This window comes from Branchiostoma lanceolatum, chromosome 18 (genome assembly GCF_035083965.1).
Source record: "Branchiostoma lanceolatum isolate klBraLanc5 chromosome 18, klBraLanc5.hap2, whole genome shotgun sequence".
NCBI classification, from domain to species: domain Eukaryota; kingdom Metazoa; phylum Chordata; class Leptocardii; order Amphioxiformes; family Branchiostomatidae; genus Branchiostoma; species Branchiostoma lanceolatum.
This window is the reverse complement of record NC_089739.1, coordinates 3,305,845-3,326,850: the sequence shown is the minus strand read 5'-3', so window position 1 is coordinate 3,326,850 and position 21,006 is coordinate 3,305,845. Positions and strand designations below refer to the sequence as shown.

At 40.6% G+C, this 21,006-nt stretch overlaps 2 protein-coding genes and 1 long non-coding RNA gene across 3 annotated transcripts; 1 reads left to right on the top strand and 2 right to left on the bottom strand.

The window, feature by feature from the left end:
• Positions 1–2,546: 2,546 nt before the first annotated feature.
• On the bottom strand, positions 2,547–2,924 carry LOC136424611 (uncharacterized). The gene has a single exon (XM_066413228.1). The coding sequence runs from the start codon at positions 2,922–2,924 to the stop codon at positions 2,547–2,549; it is 378 nt and encodes a 125-aa protein (XP_066269325.1).
• A 2,347-nt stretch (positions 2,925–5,271) lies between these two features.
• On the top strand, positions 5,272–7,630 carry LOC136423883 (uncharacterized). Its single transcript, XR_010753804.1, has 2 exons — positions 5,272–5,412; positions 6,367–7,630. It is a non-coding gene; the product is annotated as an uncharacterized lncRNA (long non-coding RNA).
• Positions 7,631–7,792: 162 nt separating this feature from the next.
• Positions 7,793–19,885, bottom strand: LOC136423882 (sphingomyelin phosphodiesterase 4-like). The gene is made up of 15 exons (XM_066412263.1): positions 19,736–19,885; positions 19,131–19,214; positions 18,760–18,858; positions 18,387–18,503; positions 17,439–17,541; positions 16,562–16,747; positions 15,652–15,863; positions 13,920–14,110; positions 12,752–12,949; positions 11,813–11,936; positions 11,089–11,328; positions 10,326–10,547; positions 9,643–9,777; positions 8,907–9,035; positions 7,793–8,512 (listed from the first exon to the last, which is right to left on the bottom strand). Exons 1-15 carry the CDS (start codon positions 19,775–19,777, stop codon positions 8,174–8,176), a joined length of 2,421 nt encoding a protein of 806 aa, XP_066268360.1. The 5' UTR covers positions 19,778–19,885; the 3' UTR covers positions 7,793–8,173.
• Positions 19,886–21,006: the final 1,121 nt, after the last annotated feature.

Sequence of the window (21,006 nt, the reverse complement as noted above, 5' to 3'; positions counted from 1 at the left end):
CAAACGTGACATGTACGCTTCAAATCCTTTACCTGATAAGGCGTATCCTACTGTGAAGGCGGTCTCAACGTTAACATAGTATGATTCATACCTGTCAGAACAAAAACAAAAAACAAGAATTGCTAACAAATGTACAAGTCAACAGATAACAACAGACCGTAATTAAGATGCTGACTACATCCAAGCATGACCAAACGGTGTAGACATTTTGTAGACTTTTTCAGCTTATTTTCAACTAAGCCATTCTTTTTCAGTGGCTGTTGTCAGCCTTTTCATCTGAATCTCACGCTTGGGACTCACTAACAAATCAACCATGTATTTTTGTTCAGCTGGTTAAGACAGTATATAATAGACGTTGGTACACAGGCTTGGTAGCCATGAGAGGGTATAATCCTTGAGCTTAGGCGTTATATCGGGAACTTTACCTTATGATTCCGTCCATGACAACCAAAGGCGTATACTTCACATAATCTTATCAGATAAGTCAAGAAAATCCCTAAAGACCATCACTTATAAAATCACATTGTTCGAATTGTTTAAACGAAAAAGAATTCGAAAGCCATATTTATAGGTTTGCTATAGTGTTTTCGGAGACGAGCAACAGTGCAACGCTTGCGAAACTAAGGTCGCCATACTGGCTTTGAATTTTTCGAGAACCCCAATACATGCAAAACATCAACCAAGAATATAATAATACATACTTTTCTCTACATCCCATTTTATCACATTTTACGGTTTTGTACAACGTACTCTATTTTTCGTAACGATTATATGTTATCGAACCTAAAGGTCAGTTTACCAAATAATCAGTCTTACAATGTACCATAAAACGTACATTTCGAATCTAGCTAAATATGGGAGTTTATATTAACGCTACGCAATTGCAACTAGCTTCCCTTTCAGTATAGTGAATACAAAAACATTTAAAACGGAGTGTCATTTGTACATCTTTAAGTTACATTATGGGCTAGTATATACTAATGTGCTATAATATATAAATGCGGTACTAACCTTATATTCTCTGGTTTGAGGTTTTCGTCCATTGCAAAAGTGTACATCACCCACGTACTTATGATCAAAGCGTGCAGAAATGATGTAGTACTGGAGAGAAAAAAAACGCAAAAATGTGTTACTTCATATTGAATTTTTTTACATAACATCCTACATTGTTAAGTCTTGGTTCTCGTACGAAAGAAAGGTTAACATATTCAGAGAATCTTAGAAACTGTAATGTAAACTGTAGTTAAACCATGTACATTGATATACCCGCTGTTACTAACTTCTATATATGATTGTGTTTACTTAAGCTTTTGTGTATCTATAGCAGCAGACCACCTCACGAAAGTACAATGTTGTTGCAACTGCGCGTGTGTCTTTCTCTTCTCATATATTGTGATCGCTGCTACTGGTGCAACTCACTAAGCTAGTTTCTTGCTGAATGGAAGCTGTGGCAGAACTAACCACTGGCAATGATCTAAGGCAGCCTTTTCCGCAAAAAGACAGTTGAATTCTTAACGACACGTACACCGCTCATTCTCATTTAAATGTACACATTTTGTAACTTCCGTTACCGTTTAAAGTAAGACTGACATTAAGATTTGCCACATATACGGTGCCAAACTGTCGTTTTTATGACGACTCAAGACTTTTCTGGCTTTTAAAAACGACAGTTTGGCACCAAATATGTGGCATATCTTAATGTCACAAACGTCTTGCTTTAACGGTAACGGAGAAGTTACAAAATGTGTACACTTAACTGAGAACGAGCGACTTATACATTACTATATCAAGAATGCCAGTTCGTTGTTTATCGTACGAAGACCGTACGACGATCGCACGACGTATGTGTTCGTTAAGGCATAGTGTGTTCTTACCTGTTACAGACTCGTACCCGGTTCGCGGCTGACATCTGTCGGTAGGTCCGGCTGCAGGTCCCGTACAGTCTGGGTAGGACGGCCCGCTCTACCAGGAAAAACGTGCAGAAGGAAGCAGAGGCGATGTACGGGAACAACTGGTCGGGTTTGCTGGACATTTTGGAGTTTGTGTGGTGAAATGATTCTTACTGTGAGGTATGTGAAAACGTTGTGACTTTCGAGAATTCTCGAGAGGCTATAGTTGGATTTGCGGGTAAATCATGTAAGCCACGATTGCTGCTGGACTATTCTTTCTCAAGCGGAGGCCAAATGTATTGCAACCTGTTCACCAAGTTATGTTTGCCCGCCGGGTCTGCCATGCCCATGGCACTGTGACCATGGCAATACCGAACATGATACATCATCTGTAAATACAATGCACACCTGGTTACCAGTAATCACTTTACGGTCATTGAATTTATGTCTCTTTTGTTTATCTTAAGCCTAAAATTCCCCGAAATGATAAATTTGATATTTTCTTTGTACTGATACATACAGAATGTACTAATAGAGCAACGGTTCACTGCGCATGTGCGCAACAGGTGTGCGGCTAGGGGAATCCCTTTAGAGTAGAGTAGAGTTTCTTCGGCCAGGTAGGAATCGGCTGGTTCCATTTTAGGCCGCTCTTCACTTTTATGTCACAGTCATTTCCAGTTTGTGGGGGTTGTCTAGAGCTCGGAAGTCAAAGTACACCTTGTGTTTCCGCATGAGCCTGTCCAGCCTCTCCTTGAAACAGTTTATGCTGGGAGAAACCACTACTGTCTCGGGTAGGCTATTCCACCAGGGGATCACCCGGACGCTGAAGAAGTGTGCTCTTCTGTTGGATTTAGATGTTTTCCTCTTTATACGTAAACTGTGTCCTCTAGTTCTAGTTTCCTCGATCAAGTCAAAAGGGCTTTCCAAGTCATATACTCCATGGATGAACTTGTATGTGTTGATCAAGTCTCCCCTAATACGTCTGTAGACTAGAGTTGGTAAGTCCAACACTCTAAGTCTCTCCTCATACGTCATATTCCTGAGGCCAGGGACACGTTTTGTTGCCCTCTTTTGAACCTGTTCGAGCTCAAAAGCTAGTTTCCACGAGTATGGTGACCACACTGGTGCCCCGTATTCCAAGTGTGGGCGGATTAGAGATTTGTACAAGAGTAAGAATACTTTTTTATCGACAAATTCAAAGGTTCTCCACATAAGTCCTGCAACTTGATTGGCTTTGTTGGTTATTGCAGCTACGTGATTACTGAAGTTCAGGTCCTTATCTACCATAATACCCAGGTCTTTCTCTAACTGTGTGAAGTTCAAAGATGTACTTGCTTCTTTGTCCGTCATAGTATATACGAAGTCAGGATGACCTTTTCCCAATCTAATGACAGTACATTTCATAGGGTGAAAGTTCAGCTGCCAATCTTCTGCCCAGCTTTGTAGTTGATGTAGATCTTTCTGTATGACGGCACAGTCGTTAACCTTTGCTACTGGACGGTAAATTTTCGTATCGTCCGCGAAAAGCTTTAGGTCACTTTGCACAGTCTCAGGTAGATCGTTAACAAACAAGGAGAACAGCACCGGACCCAGCACACTTCCCTGAGGCACGCCACTAGTTACTGCTGCCCAGTCCGATCTTGTGCCGTTTACCCGTACCCTCTGCCTTCTCCCTTGTAGGAAGGATTTAATCCACTTCAGAATGTTGCCCGTTATTCCATAACTTTGTACCTTTGCTAGTAATCTCTGGATTGGCACCGAATCGAAAGCTTTACGAAAGTCTAAGTAGACAGCGTCTACTGGCAGGCCTTTGTCTAGCCATTCTGTCCATTTATCCATACATTCCAGCATTTGGGTGGTTGTTGACCTACCAGGTATAAATCCGTGTTGGTGTGTCGTGAAGAGATTATTTTGTCGCATATGTTTCACTATGGCATCCCGAACAATACCCTCTAGTACCTTACACACCACTGACGTCAAACTGACGGGGCGGTAATTTCCTGGGGTATTCCTAGAGCCTTTTTTGTGCAGCGGTGTGACGTCGGCAATTTTCCAGTCGTTGGGGATTTTGCCTTCGTATATGGAAATAGAGTACATTATTTGAAGAGGAGTTGCCAACGTCTCTGCAAGCTCATATAAAAGCCTAGGATGCATATTATCAGGACCCATTGCTTTGTCAGGGTTGATGTTCTTCAGCCTTTGCTTCACTTCTTCAAGACTAATTTCGACATCTGTTAATTCTTCATCATAATGCCTGGCAGTTGGTTTCGGCATGTGTGCTATATTTTCGCTTGTAAAACTTGTGACAAAGAAATCATTTAAAACTTTGGCTTTCTCTCGGTCAGTTCTCGCCACTGTTGTTCCTTCCTTCAAGTCAGGGATACCTGAGCGAGTTTTTGATTTGGCGTTTACGTATTTCCAGAAAAGTTTTGCATTTGTTTTGATATTTTTGGCCATCTGTTTCTCGTACTTCTTCACTGCCTTTCTTGCGGCCCATCTAGCCTGATTCCGTGCTTTTGCGTATTTTCTGTAGTCTTCTTGCTTCCTTGTCTCACAGTATTTTTTCCAGTGTTTTTGTTTGTTGTTCAGTTTTGTGTTAACAGCTTTATTCCGCCATGAGAGCTTTCTTTTTTTGTTTGTCGGCTTCGCTTTTGGTATATTTCTGTCGGCACTTTGTGTGACTAAGTTGGAGAAAACTTCCCAGGTGTTCTCAATGTTCAGATCTTTAAGTGTGTCATGCCAGTCTATTGTAAGATCTTCCTCCATTTGTTTGTAATTACCTTTGTTGTATCTCCGTGACTCTGTCTTTGCTTGTCTTGTCTGAGCATAACAGTTGAAGTTACATCTTAGTACCACATGGTCACTTTTACCAATTGGAGGCTCCATTGTCAATTCACTTATCATACCATGCTCATTTGTGAAAACAAGGTCCAATACATTGCACTCTTGGTTAGTCTGAAATCTAGTAGCACTATTGACATGTTGGTACAGGTACCCATCACGAGTAGCTTCAAGAAATTTGTGTGCTTCGTTAGTCTTGGAGCTGGTAGTTCCTCCCCCGTCTTTCCATGATATCTCGGGAAAGTTGAAATCCCCCACCATCAAAAGATGTGAGTAACCCAGGGAACATATCTTACGAATCGCATCGTTGACATTTTCGTTGTTATCGCTGGAGGAGTTTGGGCTCCTATAAACTCCAACCACCACGAGCTTGTCGTTGTTTTTCAGCTTAATTTCTACCGGCACTAATTCAGAGACCTTTCCACACTGCGGCTCTCTTAGGTTTAGTTCCATAGCTTCAAACTCTGACCTCACATGCACCGATACCCCTCTCACTCCATCTTGTTCTGCGTTGGTGAACAGGTCGTATCCAGTTACAAGACGGGGTACAAGTTGACGAAACACTGATAAAAAAAGAACTTGCCAAGCGCTCCGAGACCAATTTCTGGGAGAAAACAAACGATTCTTTCAATTTTGAACACAACACTGAAAATACAGGGACAGGAGAAGAAATAGAGTAAAAGTGAGTACTATGACGTAGTTAACTTGATTTTGTACTGTAGCAAAAGGGTCCCTTATATAAGTTGCTGAATTATATTGGATAGTGCTTATCCCTTCTTGAGTTACTGGTATCTATTCTTGTTTCTTTGACACTGTAACTTTTAATTGTTCTGTTTTCACGGTCACCTCTGTACCATGAACTTATCATCACCGTGGAAAACCTTTTGTTATTATTTATGATTCCTTCACACATCCGTTATGTAAATCATTTGCTGCCAACGTGAAGTTAAAGTTCAGTGAAAATGTCCATTTTCCTTACACCGTGAAATTTTGCAACTGTGAAGATTAAGTGAGCTATTAGTATTACATGTATCTATCAAAGTCTGACACATAATTGGCCACTGCAGTCTTAAACAAGCCGCTAGGGGGACTTGACCTATACATGATCCTCCTTCCGAAGAGCTACTCATGATCACCATTCAAAAGCTACGACCCTAGCACTGCCAGAAAATTTGACCTTCAACATTGAATTTATTCTGCAGTACTGTAGGAAGCCGCTAGGAGGCCTATCATCAAACTTGACCTTCCTTTCTTGACCCCTACCCACCTACCAAATATCATGAAGATCCATTCACAGGTTCTCAAGTTTTGCTGATAATGTACAAACACACAAACAGACACAGCCCCTTCTCGAACTTGACCATTGTCTCCTTGATACCCACCCACCTTTCAAATATCATGAAGATCCATCCATAGCTTCTCGAATTCTGCTGTTTACCGTATTGCAACCACAGCTACAAATGTACTCTACCATGGCAAAACCAAAAACATAACCTTCTGGGGAATGTAACTTGTAGTATATCAAGATCTTGAAGACATTACTATGCTTGTTTCTTATTGTACATTGTCACATCACTTCAAAACTTCATTGAATGCATGTACATGTATGAGGCAGTTTGTTTTTAATTCTTTTCAGGTTTTCCCTGACCAGTTGCAAGTATGCAACATGGCCAGCACACAGGTTGGAGTCTCTAGCTCTGTGAGTCTTCAAAGTGCTCAGAGATTAGTTGACTTCCAAAACAGACTGTTGCAAGCTGAGGAGGCACTGACCAAGGACCAAGTCTTTCGTATCAGGCGTTTGTGCAAAAACTTTATAGAAGTGAGCAATCCACCGCTGGGATGATGTCATGTTATGCAGATAGCACACATGACTCGGTGAGCAGTGGGTCATAAGTAGCAGAATGTCTGTGGTGCCCTCCGTTCTATTTGGCTTCAAAAAGATATTTTTGGGGGCTTCAAAATATGGCTAAAAGAATAAGAGTACTTGATAATAATATGCTGTATGAGTGAATATATCATGTAGACATTTCTTTTGAGTGACTTTAACTACTTTCAAACAAGATGCCTTAGCATAGCTGCATTTGCATTAGATACATTCTACTAAAAAGCAAATTCTAATTTCAGAGCATCATCATTTAAAATGTTTACAAATGGCAGTTTGGAAACTTTTCAAGTGCAAGGTGATAGAAAATGAAACTGTCTAGGGGAAAAAGCCAAGGTATTGTCTAGCAACTGAAAACTTTACAGTTTTTTAGTTATTTGCAATTTTTAAAAATAGATTTTGCTAAAATCTATTATGAGGAAGACCATAGCATAGCTGTTGAAAATGAAAATATCCTGAAGATATCTCTGTGGTGCTAGAAATGCATCATAGTGATAATACTTAAACCACAAAAGAAAATGTTTATAAACCCCCCTCCTTCAAGGAGCATCCCCTTCAGAGCTCCTGTCACCCCCCTCCATCACTGTATTGTGACAATACTTTTCCGTAGATGATACCTTGGATAGCTTGAAAAACGAAGGACCAAGAAAACTTCCCTGACCACCATCTCTTACATTTTTCATGGAATGGTCCAGACTTACCCTGCACCATTGTGTACATTGTGTACTTCTTCACCTACAAAAATCTTGATGTTCCCAGGACTTTCAAGTCACGTTTCACAACACCCTTGAAGGGTAGGTGGCGATAACCTTGTTGCCACCAAGTACTGTAGGCATCCTAGGCACCGTGTGCCTGGGAAGCTGGTGTGTATTTTACTGGTTATATAGATACAGAACCTTGTACCTAGTTCATATCTAGATGCTTTGTCTTGGAAGTGGGTTTGTTTTTCATAATGATGGTGTATTGTTCAATTGTATTGTTCTGCAGTCAAACAGGATAAAATGAAATTGTTATGTTATTTTGTCTCTGGCTCAATTTTTTAGTAATATCCTATGCTACAGTTATACCCATTCCAAAAATGTGTCAATACCTAATGCACACACCAAACATTATATATGATATTCACACCGACACACAAACACACACACAAACCATAAAACAAGCCTGCTTAACAAAGGTGTTAAATACTGAACTGAAAGGTGTTGTTTTATATCTTAAAGGGAAAAATTGTAACAGGGTGGCAACAAAACAAAACTGCTTGAAAAAAACACAAACATTTTGTATTTTGACAGTATCATACAGTCTTACACAACATGATGTCAAAAATAAACTTTCTATGCTGTCTAAGAGCCATCCCCTTTTGCTCAACATTTTACACTTCACATGACTTCCTACTAATATCCTAACATGACACCTCTGGAATAATGATTATGCAAACAGACCGACTTTCAGTCAGTCAAAAATAACTTTATTTAAACCAAACTATTGAACATCTTCATTACACAAACTGAGAACTTAAACTAGCTTTTCTCCTCATGAATTGTCCTCCACTTTTCCCGTCTCACTGCCTATATTTGAGCGGCTTCCATCTGTCGTACGAAACAACGACCATAACGACTCCGTACGCGACAAGACCGAGCAGCAAAAACAGCACGAGTTTCATCGGCCCGACAGAGAAAACGTACGCCAGGAGCAGAAACGCCAAGAGATATCCGAGGTTCTGGTAGCTCGCGAGAAACCTGAGGCTGATCCGAGGGCGTCCGGAGTAGAGGGAGCGTCGCTCGGCCTGTACAGGACTGAGGCGCGACGGAGGGGAGGGGTACGGAGGAGACAGGTACTGGTACGCCAGTCTGCCGATGATGTCATCACGATGATACATCGCCTGGAGATAGTCTGAAAACTAGTGGATGAGAAGAAAGATTAATATTCCAGAATCTGATCAGGAAGAACAAAAATTCTTAAAATTTTATAGAATTTCCTGAGTAATTGCAAATGATAGTGAGACATAAGGCCTAACTAGATTAATCTTATTGGTCTTTGGCAGGAAGATATAGATGAAACCTTAGGGAAAAATTTCTACCTTGATACACACAGTTTCAGAAAGTGAATATTCATAACAATGTAGTCAAAATGCAATTTTTCTACCAGCCCTCACTTTTCATTTTCTTTCTGAATTTGAATACTCTAGGATAATCGAGAAACAACGAAACAGTACAATACAATACAAGCAGGTTTCTTTGTCATGTTTCTTCAGACAAAAACATGAATGAAGTCTTTCTCCCAAATCAACTTACTCTTTGGTTCATGACGGTTGAGACCTTGTACAGTGCTCGGACCAGGGTGGGGTTTTCAAAGCTCCTGATTGGCTGCAGTTCAGGATCACCATGGTAACCAATGTCGAATCTTCTCAGCCCATTCATCATCTAAAGAATAGATAAAAGAAAAATGTCAAAGTCAAAGATTCAGTACAATAAACTGTGTGCTCTCTTTGCATTAGCTGTTTGCCACCCCGTTCTCTATCGGTTACAGGGTTTGGCAGCAGGGAGAAGGTTAAAAATTGTACATTTTGGTTTCTCTGCCTAGCACTCAATGGTATACAAGCTGACCGCCATGAAAACTTTGAACACAACTAAGTACTTGTTTTCAAAAGGTGTTATGGCGATCAGCTTGTATCATTTCCAAACTGCCATAATTGTCAATCTGAAAACATCCTTTAAAACCTGACGCCTTCCCGCATCCGACTGGCGAGTTTGTTTTACCAGAATAAGTCATTAAGGCAAACTAGGAAGCGATTTGTCGGGTCGGACTGATTTGAATCTGAGTTTCAAAGAGGTCGATTGGTCAAGGTGTATGAGGAGTGTGGTAGTTTAACACAATTAACATTTACAGTGGACTGAAGTACATGACTGTACAAATGTACCTGCAGACCTGTGAGGCCCAAGTGCAATAGAAACAGAGATGTGCACTGCCCTATAGCTATATACTAAAAGATATGTTCAGATTAATTTGTCAAAAAGATAGTTTTCTCACCTGATATCTGCCCCTAGGAGTGAGCACCTGTCCTGCCTCCCCCTCTGTACAGTCGGGTGGTAGAGTCCGATCTGCCTCCAGACTGCTGCCTTGACTGGTGAGATGGGCCTCGGTCTGGGTCGCCGGGGGGTCAAGCTATAAATAAACAAACAAACAAACAAACAAACAAAATATTAATGCAAAGAAACTGAATGGTAATTATGTTAATTGTTGGTAATGTGGTGTCATGTTGGTGTACACATGTACATGTGTGTATGTGGCATTGTGTTGGCGTAACGGTTAGGGTGTTTGGCCCAGGAGCAAGAGGTCCTGGGTTCTAATCCTCTGACATGCCACCAATGGAAAGAGACTTAACACGACTTTCCTCACTCCATCCAGGTGTAAAAATGGGTACCTGACTTTGGTTGTGGAGGTAAAAGGTGGTGAAAGGAGAGGGTAGGGCTGCACCTTCCAATACCCTGCCCTAGACACAGTGGATAATAACCGACTGCCCCTACAGCCTCAAAAAGGCTTTGGGACTACGTTTACCATTGGCAGTAATTCAACCTTTCATTGCAAATTTTTACAGCAATCAAAATTCAATATAAATGTGTTTCTCAGTATGTCCCTAATAAATATATTTTACTAAAAAGTCTCAGAAGTAACAAGGCAAATTATTGTCTTTCAAACCAGTAAAACCTCACCCTAAACACCATACAGAGGAAGTGAATGGACTGTTCCAAGTGTACGTCCAGCTTGCGTAGGTCTGCCCCTCCGAACTCCTCCCCGTCCCCCATGGCGGCCGTTGGTTCGGTCGGCCCCCCCAGACCCATCCAGGCCAGTAGACTGGTACCGGTGTCGTCCGGCTGGGAGAATGTTTGGGCCGTACGACGGGCCTGGCTTAAGATTTGTAGCAGCTGTACAATCTGTCAAAGACAATAAAAACAGACATCTTTAAAATGTAAAGTTCTTTAGGCAAAGCCAACAATTTTCTTACTCGCCAACAAGCATGTAGTTCGGATGGTGTCTGGATTCTGGTGTGATGCACAATTATATACTGTGCAACCAAATGCTTTGTAGATAGGTCGAAAGCCAAGTAAAGATGGACTTATCAATGTACAAGATTCTTACAATTAGACTAATAATGCCTTAACAACCTTAAGTAAACCTAGTATAGATGTATGATGTATGACACGTGAGACAGGCTTAACAAATACAGTCAATCAGTTAGGATAATGAATAAAAGAAGACTTAAGTGTGCACTAATATACATCTATAGTGTGAGTACAATGATCAAGTATGTGTCTTTAGCCTCTTCTTGCTTTTTGTAATGATGGAAATGTACAAACAGATTTGTGCTCAAAGTAGCAATTGTGTCTGTTGGCATTCCTATTTCTTTTAAGAACGAAGGTTTGTCTACACAGATTGATAAAATATGATATCAAATTAACAAGTTAGGGTCCTTACCGAACCTCTGGTCTCGTCCCCAAACATCAGTTTGTACTCAAACCCAGAAGACTCCAGTTCCAGGCACTGCATCCTCAGTATGGCCGCCGTGTTGGTCGCCGGCGGGGAGAGGAAACTCGCGCCCTCGCCGTACAGACCGTCCCTCCCGTGTCTCCGGACCGGGGTCATACGCGGGACGGGTTCACACAGGTCATGCTCGCAGTCTTCTATCACCTGGGCAAGATTGGGCTGGCCGTATACCTGGGGTAACACAGGACAAATGTTTTTTTATTATTTCTTTCAAAATGTTTTATGTTCAAAGTGCTTATTTTACTAAAATTCCAGATAGCAATAACAGTATCATTCAATGAACATACTTTAAGTTAGATGTTTGTACAAAATATACACCTTTCTGATGTTATTGAACATTGAATCTTACAAATCATATTTCCATTTCAGACTAAAGTTCTTGATTCTTGCTGACAGGTAATCAACTTAATTTCAGGACATGATGTCATAGTAAACACGGCAGCCAGTTCGGAACCTGGCAATGCGACTCGCAGAAAGCAAGTATTCTGAAAACTTACAATTATATGCACTTTGCGATGATTATGCACTGTCTGTTTCTCAAAAGAATGTTTTTGCGGGCGTGGTTCCAAACCAGCTGCTATGTTTGATGAACTTGATGCTGTAATGTCCTAACATAACTGAATTTTCGTGGTAAACTGAACCTAGTTCTCCCTACCTTGGCGACCCTAAAGAGCATGTAGGCATTGCGAGGAGAGCTCAGGTCCAGACGGAAGACTCGAGTCAGGAACACGTGGAACAGACTGGTGTAGAACAGAAGGTTGTCTGCAACAAACTGGGCCCTGGGAAAACATGAGTCATCTTAAAGTGGTGTATACCAAAGCTGGGAAGGGAGCATGCAGAGGAGAGCCGAAGGAGAAGAAAGGCGGCTGCTCAGAATCTACCAGCCCAGACCCAGTTCATCTGCGAGAGATGCGGCCGAGCATGCCTCTCCAGGATAGGACTGTTCAGCCATCAGAGAGCCTGCCCTTCCCACTAATCCTCGACAATGGGGAATGAGCCAGGGATACCAAAGCTATGATTGAAGTCCTGTGGGCACATGTTCAAGGCACCCTTATACCAAATTTCAGGTCGTATACCGCTTGAAATACATTGTGTACCAGAGAACAGAATCCCGAAATATACATTTTTGTCTAAAAATGGCCAAAATCGTCAATAGAATGATTTTAAAGGTTTTAATACAAAAAAGGACAAAAATGTCTGGGTGTATGACTGTGCTCTCTCTACTTTCAAATTTCAGCTCATTTGATTCAAAATTGGAAAAATTGAATAAATTTGAAGCGTTGGCAGGAGAAGAAGAAGAAGATGGTATACATTTGTAAAACAATATATTTCACTCTACCCATACCTATAGTATGGGGAGTGAAAGTAGTTGTAGTACTGTTACAGTAGTAGTATCCAGTATTAGATTATACTGCTGCAGGGTTCCCTGACGCAGGGGTAGGCAGCAGTCGGCCAGTCTTCACACAGCGCCTCCAAGCGGCTCTGTCCAGCGGGTCCACGTTGGTGAGGCCGCACTCTTTAATGTCCTTCTTGACGCACTCAATCCAAGAACTATGATATACAAAATATATATTATGTTGAGAAAATTTTTTACCACTTCTCAGGGTTCATCCTGTCCCTGCTGTCCCTGCCGGGGATGTTGGGTTTGTTGGGGTCGGAGTAGCGCCAGGGCTGGACGTAACTCAGCCATGTCTCCAGCATCAGGCGGAACGTGTGGTCCAGCGGCCAGTGGTCGAACCCGTGGCGCAGAAATGCGTACAGCTTCTTCTGGACAAACTGGGGGATGATGGCTCTGGAGAAACAAGGGACAAGATTTCCTTCAATTTTCAAACCCTTAGGAATGACCATAAACCTAATGCATGAGACCAGTGAGCTAATTGTTATAAGAGTCATGAATCAGTGGATGAGACCGGTGAGCTATGTTTACAGTTATGAACGTGTGGTCCAGCGGCCAGTGGTCGAACCCGTGGCGCAGAAACGCGTACAGCTTCTTCTGAACAAACTGGGGGATGATCGCTCTGGAGAAAAAGAGGGACAAGAGTTCCTTCAATTTTCAGACTCTTAGGAATGACCATAAACCTAGTGCATGAGACCAGTGAGCTAATTGTTATAAGGGTCAGACATGAATCAGTGGATGAGACCGGTGAGCTACATGTATGTTTACAGTCATGAACGTGTGGTCCAGCGGCCAGTGGTCGAACCCGTGGCGCAGAAACGCGTACAGCTTCTTCTGGACAAACTGGGGGATGATCGCTCTGGAGGAAACCAGGACAAAACTTCTTTCTCTGGTTCGAAATTATATTTTGGAATAGGTACACTGGTTAACCTAGGTGCACAGAACAAATTTTGGGTGCACAACATACATTTGTAAAACAGAGAGTAGAGTGTCAGCAAAATGTAATTATTACAAACCTTACTGCTTCTCTTAAGAATTTTAATCTGTATTTGAATTCTATGGCTAAGTTAAAAAATATCTAGTAATAAATCAAACAAAGTACAACTTGACTTTATTTTGGATCCACAATACAACAAACTTTAAGGTTATATTACTTTTTCTTATACTTAAAGAATATTCTGTATACGTACGTAACTATAATGAGTAACCTTATTGATATGAGTAGGGGTCCATTCAGTTTAATTTCACACAGCTTATACTCACTATACAAAACTGATGTGTTACAAATAAATTCCAAAGAAGTTTACCATACCTATTTTTTTTTTAAAAGGCAAAAATGGCAACAAAGATTACAAACTCTTTTTACCTTTTCAGTTCCTCAATGGGTGGGAGTGACGGTGAGTGGTACGGTGATGTCACAGACACCTCCTTGGCGCTGTTGGCGAAGTAGTGCACATGTTTCACCAGCATCCTGACGATACGCACGTGGTCCTTACTGGGCATGAAACTGTCCTTCAACTGCTGCGCAAGGTCGCGGTACGTCACGTCTAGAGAGTTCTAAACAACAACAACACTTTCAGTTTAGACTTATTGTTTTATCTTTAACAAGTCTTTTCTGTAAGTCTTGTTTAGTTGACTTCTGTGACAATGTTTACACAGTATAAGTTACAAAATTGATTTGTAAAAACTACATTTTTCCTGTGATTACTAAAATAATCACTATTCATATTGTTCAAGACATTCATTTTAATCTAGGTGTGACAGAATAGTGATTGTTTGAGATTTTGAATTGATATATTCTTTACAAATTAAATGTTATCACTGTAGATTTTGTACTACATCATCTTAAACTTGGAACTATGTTTAGTCATGAATTTGGCTGAGATAAGCAAGCTATGTTCACAGTCATGAATCTGAGGAAGAGTTTAGAGAGCTATGTTTACAGTCATGAATCTGTGGATGAGATCAGTTAGCTATGTTTACAGTCATGAATCTGTGGCTGAGAGCAGTGAGCTATGTTTACAGTCATGAATCTGTGGATGTGATCAGCGAGCTATGTTTACAGTTATGAATCTGTGGATGTGATCAGTGAGCTATGTTTACAGTCATGAATCTGTGGATGAGATCAGTGAGCTATGTTTACAGTCATGAATGTGTGGAGTATGATATGTTTATGATATAAGCACACATAACATGATATGATATGTTTAGTCATGAATCTGTGGATGAGATTAGCAAGCTACGTTTACAGTCAGTCATGAATCTGTGGATGAGAGCAGTGAGCTATGTTTACAGTCATGAATCTGTGGCTGTGATCAGTGAGCTATGTTTACAGTCAGTCATGAATCTGTGGCTGTGATCAGTGTGCTATGTTTGCAGTCATGAATCTGAGAATGAGATTAGGAAGCTATGTTTACAGTCATGAACCTGTGGCTGAGAGCTATGTTTACAGTGGACTTACACCACCCTGTGTGGTTGCTGACTTCCCCTCTGACTGGGTTGTGGGGATCCTCAGAGCATTCTGATTAAACAGCAAACAAGTAAAGCAACACAACACACAGTACAAGCTGGGTTAGTTACCACTTATTACATGCAGTGTTAGGCAAACTCTAAAAAAGGCAAAATATAAATAGATTAAAACTGAAAGCTTTAAACAAAAGCAACTGTTCAAAAAAGGGAAATTACTTGTGCAAAATGTGCAAAACTAAACAGGCAGAATCTAATGTTATTTAGCAAAACAAGACAAACTATTTGAACACAAATGCAAAATCCTTGAGCAAATAATGAATAAGCTACAAAATAAAATGTGAGAAATGCAATAAAAGCAACATATATGCAAGAAACTCGGTGCAATAGTAATAGCACTTTTCAACTTGCATGTTAGAGGGTGTCGCTTTGGAGGTAACTCAAGGGACAAGTATACAGTTGGTCACTACAGACAGAATTCTTACTATAATGCTTCAATCAATGGGAACACTAATCTCACAAGACCACGAAAAAGTGGCCACATTGGCCAGGTAGTCCTTTTGTAGAGGTGGGCCCTTGTTGTAAGTTGTACAGGTTTTGACTATAACTACTCTATCCCATGGCCACCATACCTGGTTTAACCAAAACTCCGTCACAATCTGTAGAAAACTCTCAGACAACCAGCACTCGTGGACGCCGGTATCGCCCACCGCCACGCCCTGACTGACGAGCGCTCTCCTGACGAGGACGTTGGCGTGCGGACTCCCGTACGGGGAGGACAGGCTGTGGTGGTACGGTCCCCCGGGGGACTGCTGTCGGACATGTGCAGGGGAGTGGGGGCTGCCTGTACAGGAGAATAACACAGCTGCTTGAAACAAATACATGACAGAGTGACACAATTTGGGATCTCATTGTACATGTACATATATATATACAGTACTAATACTAAGTGACAGGAGAAAAGGCATAAAATGAAATGGCCCCAAATTTGGTCATATACATCATGTACACTGACTGAGGGGTGGTAGGAGGGAACCCCTACTCTTATCAAGAAGTGTGGTGCACATGTATTTAGCATGCTGAAACAAAATTTTTTTGAATATAGGATGTTTAAAGATGATTCAATTGTCTAACCTTTTCCATCATTAGGAACAAGATTTTATCTTGTAACAGAAAGATGGACACCTTGGTTTAAGTACTGTAAATTCACTACTTTGTCATTAGGGAGAAAGAAGGTTTTCACAGTGTTTTTCCAGTAAGTTCATGGTTGAAAAAATTTTGTAGTACAGTAACACATTGGAAACCAATATTTACGGTGTCACAAATTCGCTTTGAAGAGGTTCCCAGAAAAACAAAACTATACCCTGAACATTTCAAGATTTACAGTTACTGTAGATTACTACCGGTATACTAGAACGCATGATTTCCAATGGGACTCCCTGCAGTGTTAGGTAGTACAGGTGCCTCCCCCTCCACTGGTAGGAAGTGGTTGAGATAGTCCTCCAGTAAACAGGGGTACAGCATACTGAACTAAATAGTTACCAATAGGACTGCCAGTGTTAGGCAGTATAGGTGCCTCCCCCTCCACTGGGAGGAAGTGGTTGAGATAGTCCTCCAGCAGACAGGGGTACAGCATGTCAGCAGGCATGATCCAGTTGTTCATCCCCTTGTGGTTCTGGGGGTGAACCATGAAGTATGCAAACTGGAAGAAGAAGAACTCAAACGCATCTGGAAGAACAGGAGTTAAAGAAAACCCAAGCAATGTATGTATTAGGGTCCAAAATTAGGGTCCGGATTTTGAAAGTCAATTTATCTGTATCTGTATCTATATAGCCCGTATATAACCAACCTTTGGTGTAACACACCAGCTTATGTTCTCTACATGGAGCCACAAGAATATTGTCTTCAGTTGCAAGTTGTTTGATTTTACCTTCAATTTGTAAAAAAAATTTCTGCTGTCAATGAATATCACAGCCACTAGTACTGTTCCTGCCATACATTGATTTTTCCAATTGATTGATCGGGTGGGCTGACTACTCTCTCTTCACAGCCAGGGGCTTAACTGGGAGGAGTTTACACTTGGCGGAGCTAGATTGCAAGGGTCCGGAGCGACTGCCATTCGGCACGCAGGTGACCTCAATACGACAGATACAGTATACTGTAAATCACTTTAATATAGCGGCAGGAAAATATAACGGTTTGGGGAGAATGGAGTAGGTCACTGCACTTGATTTTAACGGTTTGAACAAACATTTACTGCATGTTTCAATTATTGGTGATCAAATATTAGCGATGATGAAATTTTAGCGTTTGACTAGTGACCGTTAAATCAGCTAAAATTAAGTTACAGCTAACAAATAAAAAATCACAGTAAATGATGTGAATCGTGGGTTGGTATATGGACTGTTGTAAAGGATACTGAGAGAGAGGGAGTTTGCTGGACGTCCGTGCTGTAACATCTGTATCTTGTTACTGTAGAACACTGGAACAGCACCCTCCTGTAGAGCCAGTCTGGTGGGGATCTACGGGTGGGGAGGGGGGCATGGCCATCAGCACATTTGCAGCCTTTACACTTGATTGCGTTATTAATATTATCACCAAGCGCAAACGTACATGGGCAGGGGAAAATCACCCTGAATTGCACAGTTTGCTTACAATTTTGAAAATGAAACAATAGCAAAATATACACATCACATACCAGACAATTATCAATATCAAAAGTACAAAAACTGTGCAATTCTTGAGGCGAGGAAACCATAAACGGTACATGTACTGTAAATGTAGAAATGTTGGCGGTGGTTTTATGTTCGTGGTTTTCGACCACCACAAAAAGCCGTTCCATTGTTTGACTGTAGCACTATTGTTTCAAACGCAAACTTAAAACCACTGCGAACACTGCATTTTCTCCCTACTGTGAAATAAAATCTCCACGAGCATGTCTACATTTACAGTGAAAATCAAACTGAAAAGATGCAAACAGTAATATCTATACATACAACGAAATGGGCGCAGAAATAGTTTTATAAAGTTTTTATTACAATGCATTATGTAAATCACAAAAACACACTTTCCGTATGATATCATGAATACATGTTAATGAAATTGAGTTATGTTTCGACAAACAAAAGTTATACCTTACAGCCTACAGACAGGTGGGATTACATGTCTGTAATATCTTCACCCGCAGGCAGAATTCTTAATGTCCAATAAATGGTTCTTTTAAGCTTGCTGAATATTTTCTATAGTTTCTTCATGGACTTGACTATATATGGCTGTATTCTTGATGTGCAGTACTACCTAAAACAGACAGGTGGCTCTACTGTACTATACATTACAGACCTGAACTAGTACTTAATAAAGGACTTACTGGTAAACAGGATAATGGAAATTCATATCTGATGAAGGCGTCAGACTGCAGCTTGTAGAATAGCCTGAACATGGGACCCCCTGGACACAGGAACACTTTCACTGCATTGAACTCCACCTGGAGGGGAAGGGAACAAAATTGTCATGGCTATAAACTACACTTGTACAGTGACCACTCAATGGACCTACAGAAAATGGCTATATAGTAGATAGGTGGCAAATTTTCACCCGCAAATTTTTCACGCGCAGAAAACCTGTTCCCGGTATCAATCATTGTGACACATGTTATACACTGCAGCCATTCTTGACAAACACAAATACAACAGTTACTTCAACCGTATCCTTGGAGGATGAAAGACTTGACGAGGACTTACTGGCTGTGATTTCCTGTTCAGAGTCTTCAGCCCCCATCCTGTGTAGAAGTTAAACCCAAAGATGTTCTCTAACAACGTGGTGTAGATGGAATGAAGGTCCTGGATCAAGGGGAAAAAAAGAATTTTTACAGATACCATGGCATGTAGGAGTACATGTAATTATCGAAGAACAATTTTCATACATAATTTTACATGTATGTTTGATGAAGTTTTGACCAAAAGTGATCTGCCAAACCGTTCCATCAGATTACCATTAGATTTCTGCCCTTCTGTAATCATTATGGTACATGTAAGTACAATTGTTTGTACTCAGTGTCTATATATAACTGAATTTTCATAAGAGATAAGGAAAGACAAAGTAATGTACATACCTTGGTGTGATGTTCATCAATGATTTTGGCCAGCTCTGTGCATCTCTGCGGGATGTTCTGGGCCAAGGCAGCATTGAACTTGGTCTGGAAGTGGCAAAATATAGTATTACAGTACAGAGTGCCCTTTGTTAGTTGCAACTTGCGACAAAACTTCGAAGGACATCTTGTCAGAAATTACAGTTTCTTGGAAGAACATACACTTCTGGGTATCAGGAATTAAAAAAAAATACTTCCCAGTCTCGTTCGTATGTCTTTGAAACTATATTTAAGTTTGTATTGACAAAAATTTCAAATTATGTGGCAATACAGAAACTAAAGTGTTGCTCTTTCCAAATAAATTGGAAGGTGACAATAATAAGAGGGTGACAACACAGGCCTGGCCTACTTCACCGATGAATCCTCAAGGTATCCTCAAGGTAAATTATGTTCGTTAACTTTTGGAGGGAGGGGGGCATCAAAATATTACGTTCAAAAACGAACATTGTGCTCCATCATTATGCCTTCAGTTTGACATTGCAGGTAAAATAGACATATTGACATACTAAAACTGTTAAAAAAGAGCTGTGAAGTTACCTTAAAAGATACAAAGAAACGTTTAATTTTACCTGAATACTGGAAAACCCGCCACTGACGCTAGTGGCCACCATGTTGGTTTCTTTGAGTCCTGATGAAAACAAAATTGTCGCGGTACGAAAAATATCTTACATGGTGCCTCAGATATTATCTCAGGGTTTTCATTTTGTCGTATGACAATAAAATTTTCCACCAGTTTATGATATAGTAACCTTGCAGTTTCGCTTTAAAGAATATTTGTCCAGATTTGAGACTTAAAATACTCAGAGTACGCAAAATAGATGAGAACCCCAGGTTATGGTTCAGGGACAAAGGTCAGAAGATGAAGTCACTATTATATGGGGGTGAAAGTTTGCCTTCATTGACTCAATGAAAACAAATTTCCTAATAACATCAATAGAAAATCATACTACATTTTTAAGATATATGCTTTAAGTTTAAAGATGCTTTTTATCTTTCTATAGTGAATAAACAGAGTGTTTTGAATCAATTTGAATTGATTATAATGGAGGGAACTCCCCATAACTTGAATGTATCCGTCTATATGATCTTATGGCTGTAAGCATGTTTCATCAGTTGATCTTTGATACCGCCGAGGACAGGCGTTGAGAGAAGGTAGGCTTGTTGTCTTCTGTACGTACATGTAAAGCCGTAAAGAAGCTTGTGATTGCAGAAGATATTTCTTCGAGATAGCCTTACTTATTTCTCATCAGAAGCAATGTGAAAAGCCCTTAATCATAGTAGAAATTATACAAGGTGGGATGGGAGTGTCTTCGTATTTACAATTTATGTGATCGATCATAATCTCTACATGTAGCTTATGAGTAGAGTAGAGTTTACGATCAGTTACATGTAGGATGTTCACTAAAGTACGGGCTAATGTATAAGACTGCAAGTAAAAGAAGCCCTCCAACAGTTGCCGGGCTATGTGTATGCATGTGTGTGTGTGCATGTTTGTGTGTGTGTGTGTGTGTGTGTGTGTGTATGTATGTTTGTGTGTATATGTGTGTGTGCGTGTGTGTGTGTGTCTTTGTGTACATTGTCCTTGTCTGTTTCCACACTGCAGTTTTTGCATGTTTTGCAAGATTAAGAAGTGCAGTTTGTGTGTGTTTTGCCAGAGGGTGTTAAGTCTAAGTATGATCTCTGATTGGCTTCTTCCTAATTTGCTAGTACAGTTGTCCTCAGTGGACCAACCAGGAGGGATCATAGGCTATCAATAATGATCCCTCCTCGTTGATCCACTAGGATGACGCATGTATACATCAGCATCTACACATTAGGTACATTTTGTATATTTTTGTAG